Source organism: Trachemys scripta, chromosome 11 (genome assembly GCF_013100865.1).
Source record: "Trachemys scripta elegans isolate TJP31775 chromosome 11, CAS_Tse_1.0, whole genome shotgun sequence".
In the NCBI taxonomy this organism is placed as follows: domain Eukaryota; kingdom Metazoa; phylum Chordata; order Testudines; family Emydidae; genus Trachemys; species Trachemys scripta.
In genome coordinates, this window is record NC_048308.1 from 70,787,877 (window position 1) to 70,805,854 (window position 17,978).

General features: G+C 42.2%; 1 protein-coding gene across 1 annotated transcript in view; it reads left to right on the top strand.

Annotated features, from left to right (window-relative positions):
• NDUFA10 (NADH:ubiquinone oxidoreductase subunit A10) overlaps nucleotides 1-17,978 on the top strand; it is a 61,633-nt gene that overhangs the window by 22,877 nt on the left and 20,778 nt on the right. The window contains exons 7-8 of the mRNA XM_034785555.1: nucleotides 3,677-3,731; nucleotides 12,800-12,885. Coding sequence (XP_034641446.1) covers nucleotides 3,677-3,731; nucleotides 12,800-12,885 — 141 coding nt within the window. The remainder of the gene's footprint in view (nucleotides 1-3,676; nucleotides 3,732-12,799; nucleotides 12,886-17,978) is intronic.

The window sequence follows — 17,978 nt, forward strand, 5'->3', positions numbered from 1 at the left end:
CCCCACCCCCTCCCCCCCCCCCCCCCCCCCCCCCCCCCCCCCCCCAAGAATCTACTCATGTGGTAGCTCTGTAGTTGTCTGTTTAATTTTTTATTTTTTTGGACAACTGATGATAAAATAATTCAGGGGGATTTTCACATCCATCTCTTCCTTTAACTCTCTATCCTCCTATCCCATGTGGCAACCACTTTCTGAGCAGTCTTCTGTGGCCAGAAAAGACTCTTTAGTTGATCTTGTGGAACTCTTTAGTTGATCTAGTTGTCCTTGAAGGAAGGACCTAGGAACTGAATTTGAGATTACAGTATGGCAGCTCTGAGCAATACCATGGAGACCATTTCAGTGTGTCCCCATTCCAGTTCTTATAGGAGAGTTTTGATTTTGAGGGTCTATCTTGTGGGCTAAATTTGCATGAAAGTACGAGTCTTTGGGGCAATTAACATAGGCCATTTCTACACTACAGGTGCTGTAGCAGCAGTTATGGTGCTGCAGTTATGACTCTGTAGTGTAGATGCTTCCTACATTGACGGAAGGGGTTTTTCCATCACCGTAGCTAATCTGTCTCTGAGCAGCGGTAACTAGTTTGACAGAAAAATTCTTCTATTGACCTAGACATATCTACTTAGGTAGGCTTATCTATAGTGTTCTGCGGGGAGTCCTTTCTCTCTGCCGTAGCCCCCAGGCAGCGTGCACCCTAAACCCCTCATCCCTGGCCCCACCCCAGAGCCCACACCCCCAGCTGTAGCCCCAGCTCCGCACCCCAGCCCTGATCCCCTCATCTCTGGCCCCAAACAGGAGCCCTCACCCCCCCACCTCCACCCTAATCTTCTGCTCCAGCCCTGAGCCCCTCTCCTACACTCCGAACCACTCGGCCCCACCCCCACCACATGAATTTTGGTATGTGCATCAATATGGAGTTGATGTGTGACGCATCACCTCCATATTGATGCACATACCAAAATTCATTCCACATGTGCATGGGAAAAATTAGAGGGAACACTGGTTGGCTTGTGTATACATCTGGTTATCTAGTCTCATTGATGCAAGTCAGAGCAAACCTTAAGATGTACGGTCCGTCTGCTCTCGTTTTCTTGCTGCAACTCCCCAGATAAATCAGGGTAATTGCTGCCAGCAATTGAACTGAATAATTTCATGTCGTCGTCTTGAAGCCTGTCTGTCACCTGGGGCTTGAGATGTTGATGCAGCGAAGGCCAGCTGCCTCCCTTGGCGAGTTCACCCCCATTGATAAGCAGCTAGCGCACAGCTGTCGGAGCAAAGTTGGAACTAAAGGCTGAAGAGAAAGGGTGGGAAACTTAGGACTCCCATCCCTGAGGGTAGAATTGTTTTAATTCACCGGTGAGGAGAAAACTGTTGCTTATTCTTTGGATCAAATCGAGCCCCTGAAACGCACCACGTTGTTATTTCATTCAGGTTAAGTCCTGGTCTAGCTTGTCCTGCTGTGATTTCAACTCTTCATCTGTATGTGGTTTAATACACTTGTTAAGCAATCACTCTGCATGGCATCTCCAGTGTATGGGTTTATAACAGCCTGTCAAACTGAAGTTTGTACTCCGTTTCAAAGGAGGACACATCTGCCCCTATGATGTTAAAAGTTTTAACATGTATGACACTTAAGTTTCACACAACAATGGAATTCATCAATAGTTTGTGTTAGATGAAAACAGGAGGTTGATGTCCTACTGGAGATACCAGAACCTGTTCGTGCATCATCTGATAGTCTCATAAACGACTAATGCCGGGATAGGTACTTTCTTCATCATGTTGAACAGACCACTTCACTTCAATCCTTTTGGTGGTCGTTTCCTGGCCAGAAGCCTAAAATTGCAAATCTGTTCTTAATCTTCATATCTAATTCTGCTATCACTGAGCAGCTGCTTCCTCTTTGTGAAAGCTGCCAAGTATCAAGTGGCTTGATCCACTCTATAATGCACTTGCCAGTTTAGAACTCTGTCTTTGGTCAAAACAACCCACTATCCTTTGTTCAGTGAAACTTGAAACTGAAGATGCAAACATCTGTGCTGTATTGTGACAACAGTCCCCTTTTGGGGAGGAAAAAGCAAGGCAGTTTTGTTCCTCTGCCAGTTGACTGTAGGGAGATGAATGTTAGAATTGAGGATTTCAAGAATCCTACAGCTTTTTCTTCGAGTAGCGTCCCTATGGGTGCTCCATTGTAGGTGTGCTTGCGTCCTTGCGCTGCTGATCAGAGAACTTTGGTATCGGAGTCTGTTCAGCCTGCGTGTGCTCTGTCTCCTCTCATGCCCCGAAATGAGGTTAACCAGCGCGTGCAGGCGAACTCCCTTTAGTTCTTTCTTAACCACAGAATCCTTGACAAGAACTCCAAAGTAGAAGGGTGGAGGGTGGGTTGTGGAACACCCATAAGGACACACGTCTTGAAGAACCATCGTTATTGCACCAGATGAGTAAAAAGAACAAAATAATGAAATCCCTTCTTGTAACCAGGAAACTCTTTAAACATTAAAGTGCCATGGGCAGTGGCTCTCTAGCCAGTAACTGACTGTGTATCAGTGGTGCGGTGACGTGCTTTGGGATCCTTTGGAATAAAGGGCATATGTTTCTTATTAACAAAGCTGTCTGGATGGACCACTATTAACTCAGGCTTCAAGCTGGTTTTGGCCTCCACGCTGCTGCTGTCCTGAATTGTCACTTACTGGTAAGATGACTGCTGCCGGCAGTAGGCTCCAGATTGCCAGGTTTTATTTCCACTTTGGACTTGCAGGTTGTTCTGCTAAGCAAAAGGTGATTTTTCTCAGAACTTTCTTTAGCTGCAAATTAAATAAAATGCTGTACTTAAAAATTGCCTGGGCTGTGAACTTCCATCTTTAAAGAACCTAGAAGAAAAATAAAAGCGTCCAAGATTGCTATTTGCTCCTGTAAAAAGCACAAGGGTGTCTTTTGAATTCACAGGGGTTTACTTGGGAGGAACTGGGGGACGAGTGTGGAGTTACAGTACTGCAAAAAGTGTTTGTGAATCACAGAAGTGAATGGAACCAAGTTTGTTACTTCTATTGCGGTAGTGCCCAGAAGTGCCAGTTAGGCACCAGACCCGATTGTGCTAGGTTCTGTACAAACACAGAAAGATGGTCCTTGAGCCAGGATGCTTTACAGTCTGTTTTGTGGGCATTTTTCCATCCATAAATATGGACCCAGCTTTAATGTCATATTGTTTGTTATCTTTTATCTTGGTAAATAAAGATAAACAATTTAATCCTCTCCAGAAATAATCCACAAATGTAGTGGTTATAGTAAAATGCAAGACTCTCACTGAATTTTGGGTCAGACAGCTGCTAATAGTTTGAAGAGTGGTTGTCTGGACTGAATAGGAGCAGAAGTGCATAATTAGGACAAGTCTCATATTAGCAAACTCTTAGATTCAGCTGTACTTAGATAGTTTTCAGTTAATTCTGACATTTGGAGTTTTTAACGTTTTCATTGCAGGAAAGAAACATTGAGCAATACAAGGAGCAACAACTTCTCCAAATAACTCCTCCACAAAAAAAATCTTAATTTGAAATTATTCCATTTATCTTGATGTATTACATCTTAATTTCATTTCATCATGAATAATTGGGGTCTTTTTTTTCTGGGGGGGCAAGGTAGCTATATCCAGTAATTTTATTATTATTTCTTTTCTTTGTAGTGAGACCTCTGAGGTTTTGCGGTACACAGCGAGCGAGGCGCAGGATGTAGAGAAGGTAAAAGAGCTTGCTGCGTGGAGTAGATATCATTAAGCTTTGATTAAGGAAATCTGTTTTTTTGAAATGCATTGTCCTGACCATCTTTTGTAGTTAATCTTGGATTTGCAATTTAGTCATGTCTTTTAGGGTACATCTACACTACAGCGGGGAGTCGATTTAAGATACGCAAATTCAGCTACGTGAATAGCGTAGCTGAATTTGACGTATTGCAGCCGACTTACTCCGTTGTGAGGACGGCAGCAAAATCGACTTCTGCCGCTTTTTGTCGGCGGCACTTACTACCACCTCCGCTGGTGGAGTTAGAGCGCCGATTCGGGGATCGATTGTCGCGTCCCGACGGGACGCGATAAATCGATCCCCGAGAGGTCGATTTCTACCCGCCGATTCAGGCGGGTAGTATAGACCAGACCTTAGAATAACAGCAACATAAAATAATCCACTCTAGTCTTGGAACTAGTTTCTTTTAAAAATTAAAGGGAATATTAAGTTATTTTATTACTTTGCTAGACAACTACTAGTGGATCTAAAGTTTGACTCCTTTTACCATCCCACGGATTCTTCGATCTGAGAAAAATGTTTGTGATAACTGTAAGAGCCAACTGCTGGAAGGTAGTCATGCAACTACAAATGTTGAGACTGCTAAAAGGCCAGTCACTTGATCTGTATCGACCGTTGCATATGGTATCTGTGAATTGCAGTTCTTCTCTCCAAATGGATTGGTGCAGACCGGTGTGGACGTGGGGAGAATCAGCCAAACTGCAGGATAATAGGCCAGTTTACAGTCTCCAATTTGATTAGCCTGGGGTTGATTCTCTGTGACTTTATTCTGGAAAAATGCAGTCCACTTGGTCACAATGTGGGGAGAAGTCGGAGAAGGTTGTAGAGGATTCATAATGGGATAATTAAGGCCTTTCACCTCTTGTTTGTTGGTTTGTATCTACAGTTGTGGCTAGTTTCTAATTCCTGCTCACTGTCTTCTATAGCTTTGGAAAAGTTTTTGTAGTAATTTGATCCCTCATCAAAGGATCATCTTTCATTTTCAGTACACAACTCCTTAAAAGTACAATCAAATTTTATACAAGTGATAAGGTTCTGCACAGCTCCTAAGATCTACATCACTTAACTCCTTTCATCTGCTAGAGAAAGAGAGGTGCAAAGAATCTTTCCCAGGGCTGATTGCATAGCCCGAGAGATGAGACCCAGACCCCTGCATGGTAGCATGTTGCTTACTTCTGAAAGAGGAGGATTGGGAAGAGAGGATTTACAGAATGGTGACCTCCTGAGGGAGATGGGGACCTAATTAGTTCAGGGATCTACTAGCAAAGTAATCCTCCTAGTTAAACCCAGATTTTGCTACGGATGAAACCGTCTCAGGAACAGCTCTGTTGATGCATCGGGGGTGGGGAATGTTCTATCCAGGTTTCCATGGCAAATGTGGAGTTGGGAGGTTTTTATCAACATTTGATAATAAATTAGACACAGGGATGCATATTGGTCTTAGAAAATGTGCTAAAATCCCTGCTGACAACAGCTGTACATAAACATACATGTTAATAATACAGTTTCTGCCATCATGTGAAAAGGATTTTGCTCCTTCACCCTTAGGGTATGTCTATGCAGCAGCTGAGGTTGTGTTTTCCAGCATAGGTAGACAGACACTCACCAGCTCCGCTTGAGCTAATGCTCTAAGAATAGCCATGTGGCCACAGCGGCTTGTGCCAAATACCTGAGTACAAACCTGCCTGACCACCTGCGTGCGTATTTGTGGTGCTTTGGCCACATTGCTATTTTTAGCACTCTAGCTCAAATAGAGGTTGCGTATTTCTGTCTACCCATGCTGGGAAATGCCACCCCAGGTGCAGTATAGGCACACCCCTAAAAGTAGAAGAATTCAGACATCTCATAACTTTCATGAATTTCCTGCTGCTGTGGAAAGCCCGCCTTCCGTTTGGTGATCAGTAGGTAAATAAACACATTTGAGGACCAGTCCAGAAATGGTTAAACAAAAGGGTTAAGTAGTTAACATGGGCAAGTTCAACCATAATATTCCATTATGCTGTGTCTTGTTCTGATCAAAAATGAAGCCTCATAAGAGATTGGTGACTTTCTAATGGTGACAGTGTACTTCAAGGATGTGAGGCAGATGTGAATTTCGGCTATACGTTGTTGTTGAGCAATCAGACAGCAAAGCAAAGTTGTAGCTTTGTAATTTTCAGAATTCTGCCTCTTGATAAGGCTGAAAATATCAACAAAAATTTATCACTGTGAATTCATGTTGGATCAGTTCATTACTCTGATTTTATTTTTAATGAAAAGTGGTGCATTTTTGTAAGGAGTGGGCTATAAGAACCTGGATGTAATGGGATGTACATTTGAATTCAATGCAACACTCAGATCCAAGTATACATCTATTTTCCACCTTTGTACAACTGGGGGATGCCGAACTGATTTTGTTTTAGCTGTGAAAATAGCTTTTCCACAAGTCTTTGCACAGATTGCAAAGTTACACAAATCTTATGTAATAAAAGCATTGTTTTTCAGTGCTGGGTAGTAATTTCAGAGTGTTTTTCTATGATGAGCAGCACACCTAAATTTGCCTTGGGAGTGATTTTTATAGCATTCAGGTTGGTATATTAATACCATGCTGCCGGTTCTTACTTCCCCATATGATGATCTTGAGTTCCTCTTCTCCACCTGGTCTGCAACGAGATGCTTAACTGAACATATTTAAATGTAGATCGGCAGTTAATAGCAAAAGAGGCTCCTAACCTAGCTACCATATTGCTACCTTTGTGAAGTTTTTATACTGGATTTTTGCCTTTCAATGTTAAACGGCTTTAAAACCTTTGTGCCTCGCTCATTGATAATGACAATGCAGCATCAGGGTACAAATGAAACATGGAAATCCTGAAATCAATTGTCTTTGGAATCTCCAGAGAAAACTAATTGTGAACTGTAGCTGAATAGACTCTGTCAGCAGCAGAAAAATCTTTGTGCCACCCAATTTCTGTTGGAATCATCTCTGTAATTCCTATCGATTCATGTTAGGTAATATGTGTATAAATTCTACTTTCTGAATTGCAGAATGAGATGGGTTTGTGTTTTGACCAGGAGCAGTACAAGGCAGAGAATGGGAGACATATGATGTAATACCTACCTCCAATTGGTAGATGTATCTAATTCGCAGGTATTGCAGCCTAGGGTTTTAGCTGCATCTCATGGGAAAAAAGTGTCAAATGAAACCTCATCCCAGGTGATGCATGTTTAACTATTTAATCCAGATGGTAAAGTCTAATAATTTGGTCCAATCTCCCCTCTCTTATTGATTGGTTTTGGTAGCATTATTTATGTCCTGTCAACTCTATTAAAATCTTGAGTTGGGGAACCTAGTTACCTCATGCTGAGTGTAGAGCAGTGGTTCTCAACCTGTTTATCATTGTGGGCCGCAGGTTGAGAACCACAGCTCTCCCCTCAAATCCCCCCCCACACTCCCCTATGCCGAGTGGCCCCCCTGCCCTCGCCCAGAGACCCCTCCACAGAGGGGCCAAGAGCAGAGCTTTGGGGCCAGGCAGCCTAAAACATTGGGGTGCTGCAGCACCATCACAAACCCCTAGTTCCTAGCGCCTCCCACCCCTCACTGCCCAGAACACCTCTGCCCCCCAAACCTGCCCAGAGCCCACTCTCTTGCCCCCTGCCGCACTCATCAGCCCCCTGGTGGCAGGAGTGCTCCAGCAGGCTGCCAGACGTTGTGTGCCCCTCAGCCCGCCCTGCCCCCTTTCAGGTCAGAGCAGAAAATTTTGAATTTTTTAGCACAAAGCTGGGCTGCAGCATTTTAGTTTTGCTGCACATTTTAGTCCATTTTATGTTGGTAATACAGATGTGTGTTGGGTACTACTGTGTTGTAACCAGATTCCGTAACACTGAATAAGCAAAGGCTAATTAAGAAAATCTGATTTAAGAGGTTGGTTGAGGGACTTGTCAGGCAGCTTGATTTCAAAATCACAAACAGGGCTGGTTGTTTCAGTGTGCATATGATAATGGAGTGTGTTAACCATTTCCCCAGAACACACATTTCTAAGCAATGATTTGCGTCTCATGTCAGTGGTTATTAAATGATTGTCAAAATAATTATTATAGAGATAAAGATGTGTAATAGCTGTCATTGAAAGCTTGCTTAGAACTGCTGACAAAGCGCTGTTCGCACCGGTGCTTTTCGTCGGTAAAACTTTTGTCGTTTGGGGATGTGTTTTTTTAACACCCCTGAACAACAAAAGTTTTGATGACAAAATGCCAATGTAGACAAACCCTTAGTGAGCCACAATGGGGAGAGCACCCGTAGAGCAGTATAAAAAAGGTAATATTGAGATTAATAGGGTAACAAGGTAGATGTCATTGATGGAGGTGGGGCTGGAGAATATAAGAGGAGGTCAGATGCAGGAGCAGATTTGTGTATGACCCTTAAAAGCAAAAGAAAAATCTCTTAGATCTGAAGTGTTGGACAATGTGGTGCAAGTGAAGTGATTCAAGAAGGATTGTGATGTGGTCAGATCAACAGGCAAGGAATAACATGTTCGATACTTCATTTTGGGCGCACTAAGGAGAGATGTTCAGATATGCAAGGGAGGAGGCAGCTGTAATAAACGAGAGGAAATAATCAGGGTGTTGATGAAAGAAACAGTTGGATTTTTAATATGTTGATGAGGAAGATGCAGCAAGATTTGACAGGAGCTGGTTGTGTGGGAGGAATCAAAAGATGATCCCGTGTTGTAGGGCTAGGGGGATAGTCACAGGGGGTAGGCCCAGGCTCAATAGGGAAGTGGAGAGGATTTAGGAGAAAAGATTACTTACCTTCTATTCCTTCCTGGTAACTTTTAGCAAATCCCATTGCTGACAATTTTATTTTAATCCTGTAAATCGGGGTTTAAAGTAGCCTAAAGGTCTTATTGCTCAAGCAGATATTCCTCCGGGCCAGCAGTATTACATCATCACAGTACATGGCCAGGGAGTGTGTTTATGACCCATGTCACGCCCATGTTTATTTTGGATTTGAGCAGATCTGGAGTAGAGTAGGAATTTATTATTTTCAGTCACGGACTGCAAGAATAGCATACAATTTAGCAAGTTCGATGCCAAGTGGGAACCACAAACATGGGTATTAATTCTGCTTACAAGGAACTTATGCTATATTTTCCCTTTTTGAGGTTGTTTCCCATCAAAGTGAAATTTTCCTTAAAAACTGATGGAAGACAGACAAAATCATTTATGGTCTATAGATTCTGTAGACAAAAAATACATGCACATGCACACTCTCACCCACCCACAGTAAAACAATGATGTGATACGGATAAGAAGCTGCTGAAAAGATGCTCTTTCCCACAGTCACTTGAGTAAATGCAACTGATTAGAATACTGATTGATTTCACACATGCTGATTCATGATGTTTTTAGAAATTAAAATGCGAGAGCTCTTTCGCCAGCCATTTTCGTCATGAAAAATAATTGCTTTCACATTTGTCAAGTGAGTATTTGGAATCTAAAATTAAGAATAAAGAAGGGGCATTTAAACTAACTTGCCATACCATTCCCCAAGAAATATTTAGTGAAATCAAAGACAGTGAAAAATAGGATATTATATAATGCTAAGGTACATGCTTTATAAATCAGACATTGTAGACTTTGGCACAGTTAATTAGCCCCTTATCTTGCCACTATTGCAGTTAGTAACAGATCAACAGTGTCAAGTATCAGAGGGGTAGCCATGTTAGTCTGAATCTGTAAAAAGCAACAGAGGGTCCTGTGGCACCTTTAAGACTAACAGAAGTATTGGAGCATAAGCTTTCGTGGGTGAATGCCCACTTCATCAGATGCAAGTAATGGAAATTTCCAGAGGCAGGTATAAATCAGTATGGAGATAATGAGGTTAGTTCAATCTGCTAGCAGTTGAGGTGTGAACACCAAGGGAGGAGAAACTGCTTCTGTAGTTGGATAGCCATTCACAGTCTTTGTTTAATCCTGATCTGATTAAACAGGTCAACAGTGGGCATAGAGGGTTCAGGGTTTTCTTTAGATTCTGTCAGGTTTTGAGACTATCGCACATCAACCATCTGTTTATAAGTTTACATCAAACTAGATGGTCTTAAGAGAAACGTACACTACAATGCTCAAAGTAATGATGATCATTCAGTTAGTCATACCTGTGTAAATTAACTCTTGTTCCTACTTAACATGAGGAACAAAGAGGAATTGTTTAGGTAATAGAGCCTTTTGTAATATAAACAATGGATACCTTTGCCACCCCTTTCTGTTTAAATGCCAAGAAGCATTTGATGCTCTGTGAGATACAGGGAAGTGATTACCATACAGCTCATATGGACATAGTGTGTCATACTATGTAGCATAGAATAGAAATGTCTGTTGTGTGTGTAAATAAGTAAGTGTCAGTAAATAGATAAATACAAGTGGACTGGAACCTCTGCTGCTGTAGATTATCGATCCCTTCAAGTCAGTGGAGCTATAACAATTACACCCGCTCAGGTTCTGTCCTTGTAGATGTATTGCTAACTGTTTCATCTAAAGCAATGGTTCTCAGTCAGGGGTGCATGTACCCTTGTGGGGACACAGAGGTCTACCAGTTGGTACATCAACTCATCTAGATATTTGCCTAGTTTTATAACAGGCTACATAAAAAGCACTAGCAAAGTCAGTACAACTAAAATTTCATACAGACAATGACATGTTTATACTTCTCTATATACTGTACACTGAAATTTAAATATAATATTTATATTCCAATTGATTTATTTTATAATTCTATGATAAAAATGAGAAAGCAAGCCGTTTTTCAATAATATTGTGCTGTGACACGTTTGTATTTTTGTCTGATTTTGTAAGCAAGTAGTTTTTAAGTGAGGTGAAACTTGGGGCTACGCAAGACAAATCAGATTCTTGAAAGGGGTACAGTACTCTGGAAAGGTTGAGAGCCACTTATCTAAAGGGTCTTCCTGGAAGACCTGTTAGGAACTACCCTCTTCACTGCAGCCTCCAATTTTTCCCCAGCTGTTAATCCTCACCTCATAAGAACATAAGAATGGCCAGACTGGGTCAGACTAAAGGTCCACCTAGCCTAGTATCCTGTCTTCCAACAGTGGCCAATGCCAGGTGCCCCAGAGGGAATGAACAGAACAGGTAATCATCAAGTGATCCATCCCCAGTCACCCATTCCTAGCTTCTAGCAAACACAGGCTAGGGACACCATCCCTGCCCATCCTGGCTAATAGCCATTGATGGACCTCTCCTCCATGAACTTATCTAGTTCCTTTTTTAATCCTGTTATAGTCTTGGCCTTCACAATGTCCCTTGTTTAACTAACTTCCACATTTTTGTGTAGTCCCCCTTTCTGAAATTAAATGCTACAGTGTTGGTCTGCTGTGGTGTTTTCCCTGCTATAGAGATGTTAAATTTGATTATATTATGGTCACTATTACCAAGCGGTCCAGCTATATTCACCTCTTGGACCAGATCCTGTGCTCCACTTAAGACTAAATCAATAATTGCCTTTCCGCTTGTGGGTTCCAGGACTAGCTGCTCCAGGAAGCAGTCATTTAAGGTGTCAAACTTTATCTCTGCATCCCATCCTGAGGTGACATGTACCCGGTGTATGTGGGGATAGTGGAAATCCTCCGTTATTACTGAGTTTTTTATTTGTATAGCCTCTCTAATCTCCCTGAGCATTTCACTGTCACTGTCACCATCCTAGTCAGGTGGTCAATAATATATCTCTGCTGCTATATTCTTCTTATTCAAGCATGGAATTACTATCCATAGAGATTCTGTCGTACAGTTTGGTTCATTTAAGATTTTGACTTCATTTGATTCTATGCTTTTTTTCCCACATATAGTTCCACTCCCCCATCAGCATGACCTGTTTTGTCCTTCTGATATATTTTGTACCCTGGTATTACTGTATCTCATTGATTATCCTCATTCCACCAAGTTTCTGTGATGTCTATTATATCAATATCTCATTTAATACGAGGTACTCTAGTTCTCCCATCTTATTATTTAGACTTCTGGCATTGGTATATAAGCACTTAAAAAACATTGTTATTTTTTAGCTGTCTGCCATTACATCAGGGGTGGCCAACCTGTGGCTCCGGAGCCACATGCGGCTCTTCAGAAGTGAATATGCAGCTCCTTGCCTATACTAGGCACTGACTCCGGAGCTGGAGCTACAGGCACCAACTTTCCAATGTGCTGTGGGGTGCTCACTGCTCAACCCCTGGCTCTGCCACAGGCCCTGCCCCCACTCCACCCCTTCCTGCCCCCTCCCCTGAGCCTGCAGTGCCCTCAGTCCTCCCTGCTCACCCTCAGAGCCTCCTACATGCCACGAAACAGCTGTGTAGGGAGGGAGGGGGAGGCACTGGGAGGGGGGGGTTGGGGAAAGAGCTGGTGGGGAGCTGACTTATTACTGTGGCTCTTTGGCAGTGTACATTAGTAAATTCTGGCTCTTTCTCAGGCTCAGGTTGGCCACCCCTGCATTACATAATGTAATTGAATGGGCCTCTTTTTCATTTCACTGTTTCTCTTCAGATCCTACCTGTATTTTATCATCTTCCATCCTCTCCTCCTTACTAGGACATAGAAAATCTCCATTAATAGAGCCTCCCTTAAGGGATGCCTCTGTGTAACAGCTGCAGTCTGGACCACGTGTGCATCTAGTCAACATCCTAGCCAGTCACTTTGGAGTGTTTTGAGAGCAGCACAAACAAAGCTCCTACCGCCACCCTAAGTATTCCCCACCTAGCCCTCCATAGGGACGTAAAGCATCAGTAAGTGAACTCAGCAAGAGTTCCTCAAGGACTTCAGTTACTGCCTTTGGGGTGTTCTGAACCTGTGATCGTTACTAACATTTTGCATTATTGTTGGAAGGTGATAGCAAGTCACCTATTGGGATGGTTTTGTTGTTTAGTTGTATGTATTGTTTGCTTGACTGACTTTTATTTTTCTTGACTGAGGATAGTAATTTTGATAAACTCTTGTAATTGTAACGTATGCCTCTCTTTCAGGTAATTGAAGATATTGAGTATCTGAAGTTTGATAAGGGACCTTGGCTGGAACAAAATGATGTTAGTCTCCATCACTTGAGGCTTTAGTAAGTAAACCTAATCCTATTCAAGGTTGCCACCGAGGGGAAACTTTTATTGTCTTTTACTTAAAAAAGCATATATGCACCAAGACTTAGTTTTGTACATTGTCTGTCAGAGGTAAACAATGATGATAGAATTCCATGGTGTAGGTAGGCTTTTGTGAGAGGGTGGTTGCCACTGGTCTGGTTTGGGGACCACCAACTTTTAGTAAGCCGGACATCAGATGGTGATGGCTCTTTGGTTACTACCAACTTGAACTAGATTCAGCCAGAGGCCCACAGATGAAGGCTCCATACCCCATTAATCAGTCCCCAAACCACAGAATCCTATGCTTATTTCATAATATAAGAGTTTTGCCACGAACTGTGGCTTTTTGAGCTTTGGGAAATTGTGTTTAATGTGCAAGTTATATCAGTGTAAGTACTCTTGTCCCCAAACAGTAACCGTACCACAATGAGAGCCTTAAAAAACAAATGCTGCAATGTGCAGTTAGCTACCCTGTATCTTTCACTGTCCCCTTTTGTTGGGAGGTGATGGTATACTAAAGCTTGCTGAGATATGTTGCTGTTAAATTATAACAGAGCTAATCTTAAAGGTTTGGGGGTGGGGAGGGAGCCCTGTTAAACCCTTGCGTGCTGCACTTCCATTTCCGTTTTCAGATCTCTGCTATTCAGGGAGAGCAACCAACAAGGAATCTAAAGGGAATGTAGGAGAAGAAATGCAACTTATGCCATCTTGGATGGTTGACAGGAACACAGTTACTCAATCAATACTGTTTTTCCAGTAAATAATCCTAGATAAAAAACCTTAATTAATCCTAATCTGTGTTTTAGAATATTGCAGGTTTTGTCATTCAAAGATTTTAGAATATTGCTCTTTCAGGACATTTTTTAAAAGGTTTCTGTTTAACTGGATCAATAGAGATAGAATCAGAAGAGAGAAGACCTTACTGAAATCTGTCAATGGGATCCTTCTTTTTAGGCTAGATTGTCAATGAATATCTACATTAAGCTCTTCAGTAGTGTGGGAGGCATTGATACTAGTGCAAAGAGTACCTGACAGATCCAATTAACTGCCTGGACATTCCATTTGTCCGAAGAGAGATCCAGTGCATGTATGCTGAGATAGGAGCAGGGGATTGACTGCTTTGCTGACTAACTTTGGTCCCCTTGGTGCCCTTCCTACTCAAGGAGTGCTTTCACTGACTTCAGTGGGAGTTCTGCCTGAGTGTGGAGGGCTGGTTCCAGGCTCTGTCAGTTGTCGGAAAGGGAGATGGTGGAGTCATAGCTATAGGTGCAAGAGAGTTGAGGGATGAGAAAACAGCACTGGCAAAAGGAACACTTGCATGATAAAGAGCAGGGGCTGCAGTGTTGTGACTCTCTGAATGCACCTGCTGGCAAACACAGCCCACTCCAGGGAACTTGCCCTTAGTTCAGTTAAACATGGGCACAAATTTAGTTTAATACCTCCGTTTATTTTTGAATTGACAACCATTTGCACTGATTTTGCTACCTGTGAACCAATTCTAGAGCTGGAAACAGATCAGCTAGCCCCTCTCCTTTCATGTGCAGGATTGCCCTGGGGTAAATTTACTAGTGTTTTCTGCCAGTCTAGATTTAAATGGTGAATTGGTCCAGTTCCCTTGGGAGACTATTTCTTGATATTTTTCCTTTCTGAATTTCATCCTCTTATTCATAGTGTTATAGATTCCAAGACCAGGTGGGACCATTGTGATCTTCCAGTCTGACTTCCTGTATAACACAGGCCAGAGAATTGCCCTAAAATAATTTCTAGAGCAGATCTTTGCATTTTTTTCTAAATATTGATTTAAAATGGTCCGTGATGAATAATAATGCCCTCTCGATGGATTATATCCTTTAAGCATTGTAGATTGTCAGCCCTTATCCTGTGCCCTTAGTTCAAATGCATAGCAATGTTGGAGGATACTATTTCATTATGAGGACGACGACTTTTTGCCTTTTCATGTAGTTATATGATGAAAGTCCTTTATTCTCGATGTTTAGATTATCCTTTTGAAAACAAACAAAAATTTGCTGTTTCTTCATTAAAAATTCTCCTCCCTGAAGTTACTGCTTTTGTAGCTCTTACATAAGCACACAGCATAGTGTTCTCCCTATGTTGGCTGCAGCAGTTAACGAACTACCACTGTAGATTCACAAAGGCACATGTCTGGGTAGATGGAGGTGCTCTTTAAAGAAAATTGCTACTTCAGTGTCATTTGCATGTAAATTGAAAGAGACAATTATTTTAAAGGGGAAAATGTTCAAACTTCTACAGTAGGTTTATAAGCAATGAAGAGTAAAAGACCAAATCTAAAAAGGACTTGAGTGGCCTTTATACTTCTAATTAGAATTTTCACACAGTATTTCAAGACAAAATCAGCTGGCCACTTGCACCCAGGGCAGCTTTCAAAAGCGAGTTTTGTTTTGAATGACACAAAATACCATAATGTTAGTTTTTATTAATGGAAAGCACTAAATCTATTCCGTCATACTAAAAGCGACAACGGGTAATTGTTATTGCACAAAGCGTAGGAGGGAATTAAAGGTAAGCATTCAAATGAAATGGGTAATGTTTAAGTTTTATTGTGAGAATGACTGTGAGTAAGCTATACTTCACAATATGAAAGGTGGCAAATTACATTGGTCAATAGTTCTTTATTGAAGGTAGGAAAGAAAGAGTTTCCTTTTATATGTCAGTGCTTTCATTCATGGTATTTGATTTGTTCTTAATTGTTCATGGCAAACAACTCTGGCTGAACTATTACAATATCGCAACCAGTTACTAACAGAAATGTTCTGTATATGGGTTTTACTGTCCTCTGTGGCTTACTAAAAATCAAACTGTCTGCCTTCATGAAGACTATCTTTTGTTTTTAAATTCCGTTTACAAGAGTGTTCAGTGTTTGTGTAACATGCTGCCTCTCTCTTAAGATTGTCTACTCTTATAATGCTACAGCTGCAGTGCTGATGCTGATGAGAGAGGTTCTCCTGTCGGCATAGTTAATCTAGCTCCCGGAGAGGCGTAGCTCAGTCAATGGAAGAATTCTTCCGTCGACCTAGTGCTGTCTATGCAGGGGGCTAAGTCAGTATAGCTACATCTCTTAGGGTACATCTACACTACAGCGGGAAGTCGATTTAAGATACGCAAATTCAGCTACGTGAATAGCGTAGCTGAATTCGACGTATTACAGCCGACTTACCCCGTTGTGAGGACGGCGGCAAAATCGACTTCTGCCGCTTTTTGTTGGCGGCGCTTACTACCACCTCCGCTGGTGGAGTTAGAGCGCCGATTCGGGGATCGATTGTCGCGTCCCAACGGGACGCGATAAATCGATCCCCGAGAGGTCGATTTCTACCCGCCGATTCAGGCGGGTAGTATAGACCAGGCCTAAGGGATGTGAAAAATCCACACTCTCTTGAGAGATCTAGCTATACTAAAGTGCATTCCTAGTGTAGACCAGGCCTAAGTAAAAAGTCAAAGGTAATGTGCTAATTTATGAATGATCAAGCTGACACTTTTCCGGGAGCTTCCCCCTTGTTTTTTTTTTTAAACTGCTTTCCCTTTAAGTCACCCACAAAAAGATTGTTTGTTGTAGAATCTAGGCTGATGGACTGTTTGAAATGGTGGCTGTGTCTATACTAGAAATGCTACAGTGGTACAGCTACAGCTGCACCACTGTAGCACCGTAAAAGACACTACAGCAATGGAACAGGTTCTTCTATTGCTGTAGTAAATCCACCTCTCCGAGAGACAGTAGCTAGGAAGATTTCTTCCGTCGACCAACCTACAAGTTGCAGTTTTTTTCCTCAGCAGAACTCAAGGAGCCTGCCCTGGGTGCACAAGCCCTACTTATGTGTGACTTGCCAAGTGTTAAAAGCTTTTATTTGTTACGGAAGAATCTACTTTTTTTTTACTTATATATTTCTCGTGTGCTCGGTGAACTGCTGTCCATGTTCGTGCACATGCTGCCCCCATGTGGACATTAAAAGGGATAAGCCATTAAGTTAATGTCTCATTCTGTGGTGAAGTTGAGTTGAAGGGACCTCTTGGATCACCAAGTCCAGTCCACTGCTATTGCAGACAACACCATCATATAGTCCTGTCCATAAAGTTAATTCGCGAATACAGCATGATGCATCTTATAATTTTGCATCACGATCATTTGCACCAAATTCCTTCCAGTTTGTGTAGAGCAACACTCGCCCCTTTAGTTTGATTTAATATGAAAGAAGCCTGTTCTAGGCTCCTTGCCATTAACTAAAATACAGGGACGCAGCATGATCTGGTGTCTAGGGCACAGGACTGGGAAATGAGACCTGGGTTCTATTCCCAGCTCTGGTAGTGGCCTGCAGGGAGACCTTGAGCAAGTCACTTCCCACCTCTATGCCTCTATTTCCCTTCTCACCTTTGTCTGACTTGACTTCTTAGATTGTAAGCTCTTTGGGGCAGGGATTGTCTTTAACTGAGTTTGTGCAAAGGCCAGCACAGTAGGTCTATTATGCATAAGAACGGCCATATTGGGTCAGACCAAAGGTCCATCTAGCCCAGTATCCTGTCTTCCGACAGTGGCCAATGTCAGGTGCCCCAGAGGAAATGTACAGAACAGGTATTCATCAACTGTTGCCCATTCCCAGCTTCTGGCAACCATAGGCTAGGGACACCTTCCCTGCCCATCCTGGCTAATAGCCATTGATGGTCCTATCCTCCATGAATTTATCGAGTTATTTTTTGAACCCTGTTATAGTCTTGGCCTTCACAACATCCTCTGGCAAGGATTTCCACAGGTTGACTGTGCGTTGTGTGAAAAGATGCTTTCTTTTATTTGTTTTAAACCTGCTGCCTATTAATTTCATTTGGTGGAACCTAGTTCTTGTGTTATGAGAAGGAGGAAATAACACTTCCTGATTTACTTTCTTCACACCAGTCATAATTTTATAGACCTCTATCATATCCCCCCTTAGTCATCTCTTTTCAAAGCTGAAAAGTCTTATTAATCTCTCCTCATACGGCAGCCGTTCTATACCCCTAGTCATTTTTGTTGCCCTTTTCTGTACCTTTTCCAATTCCAATATTT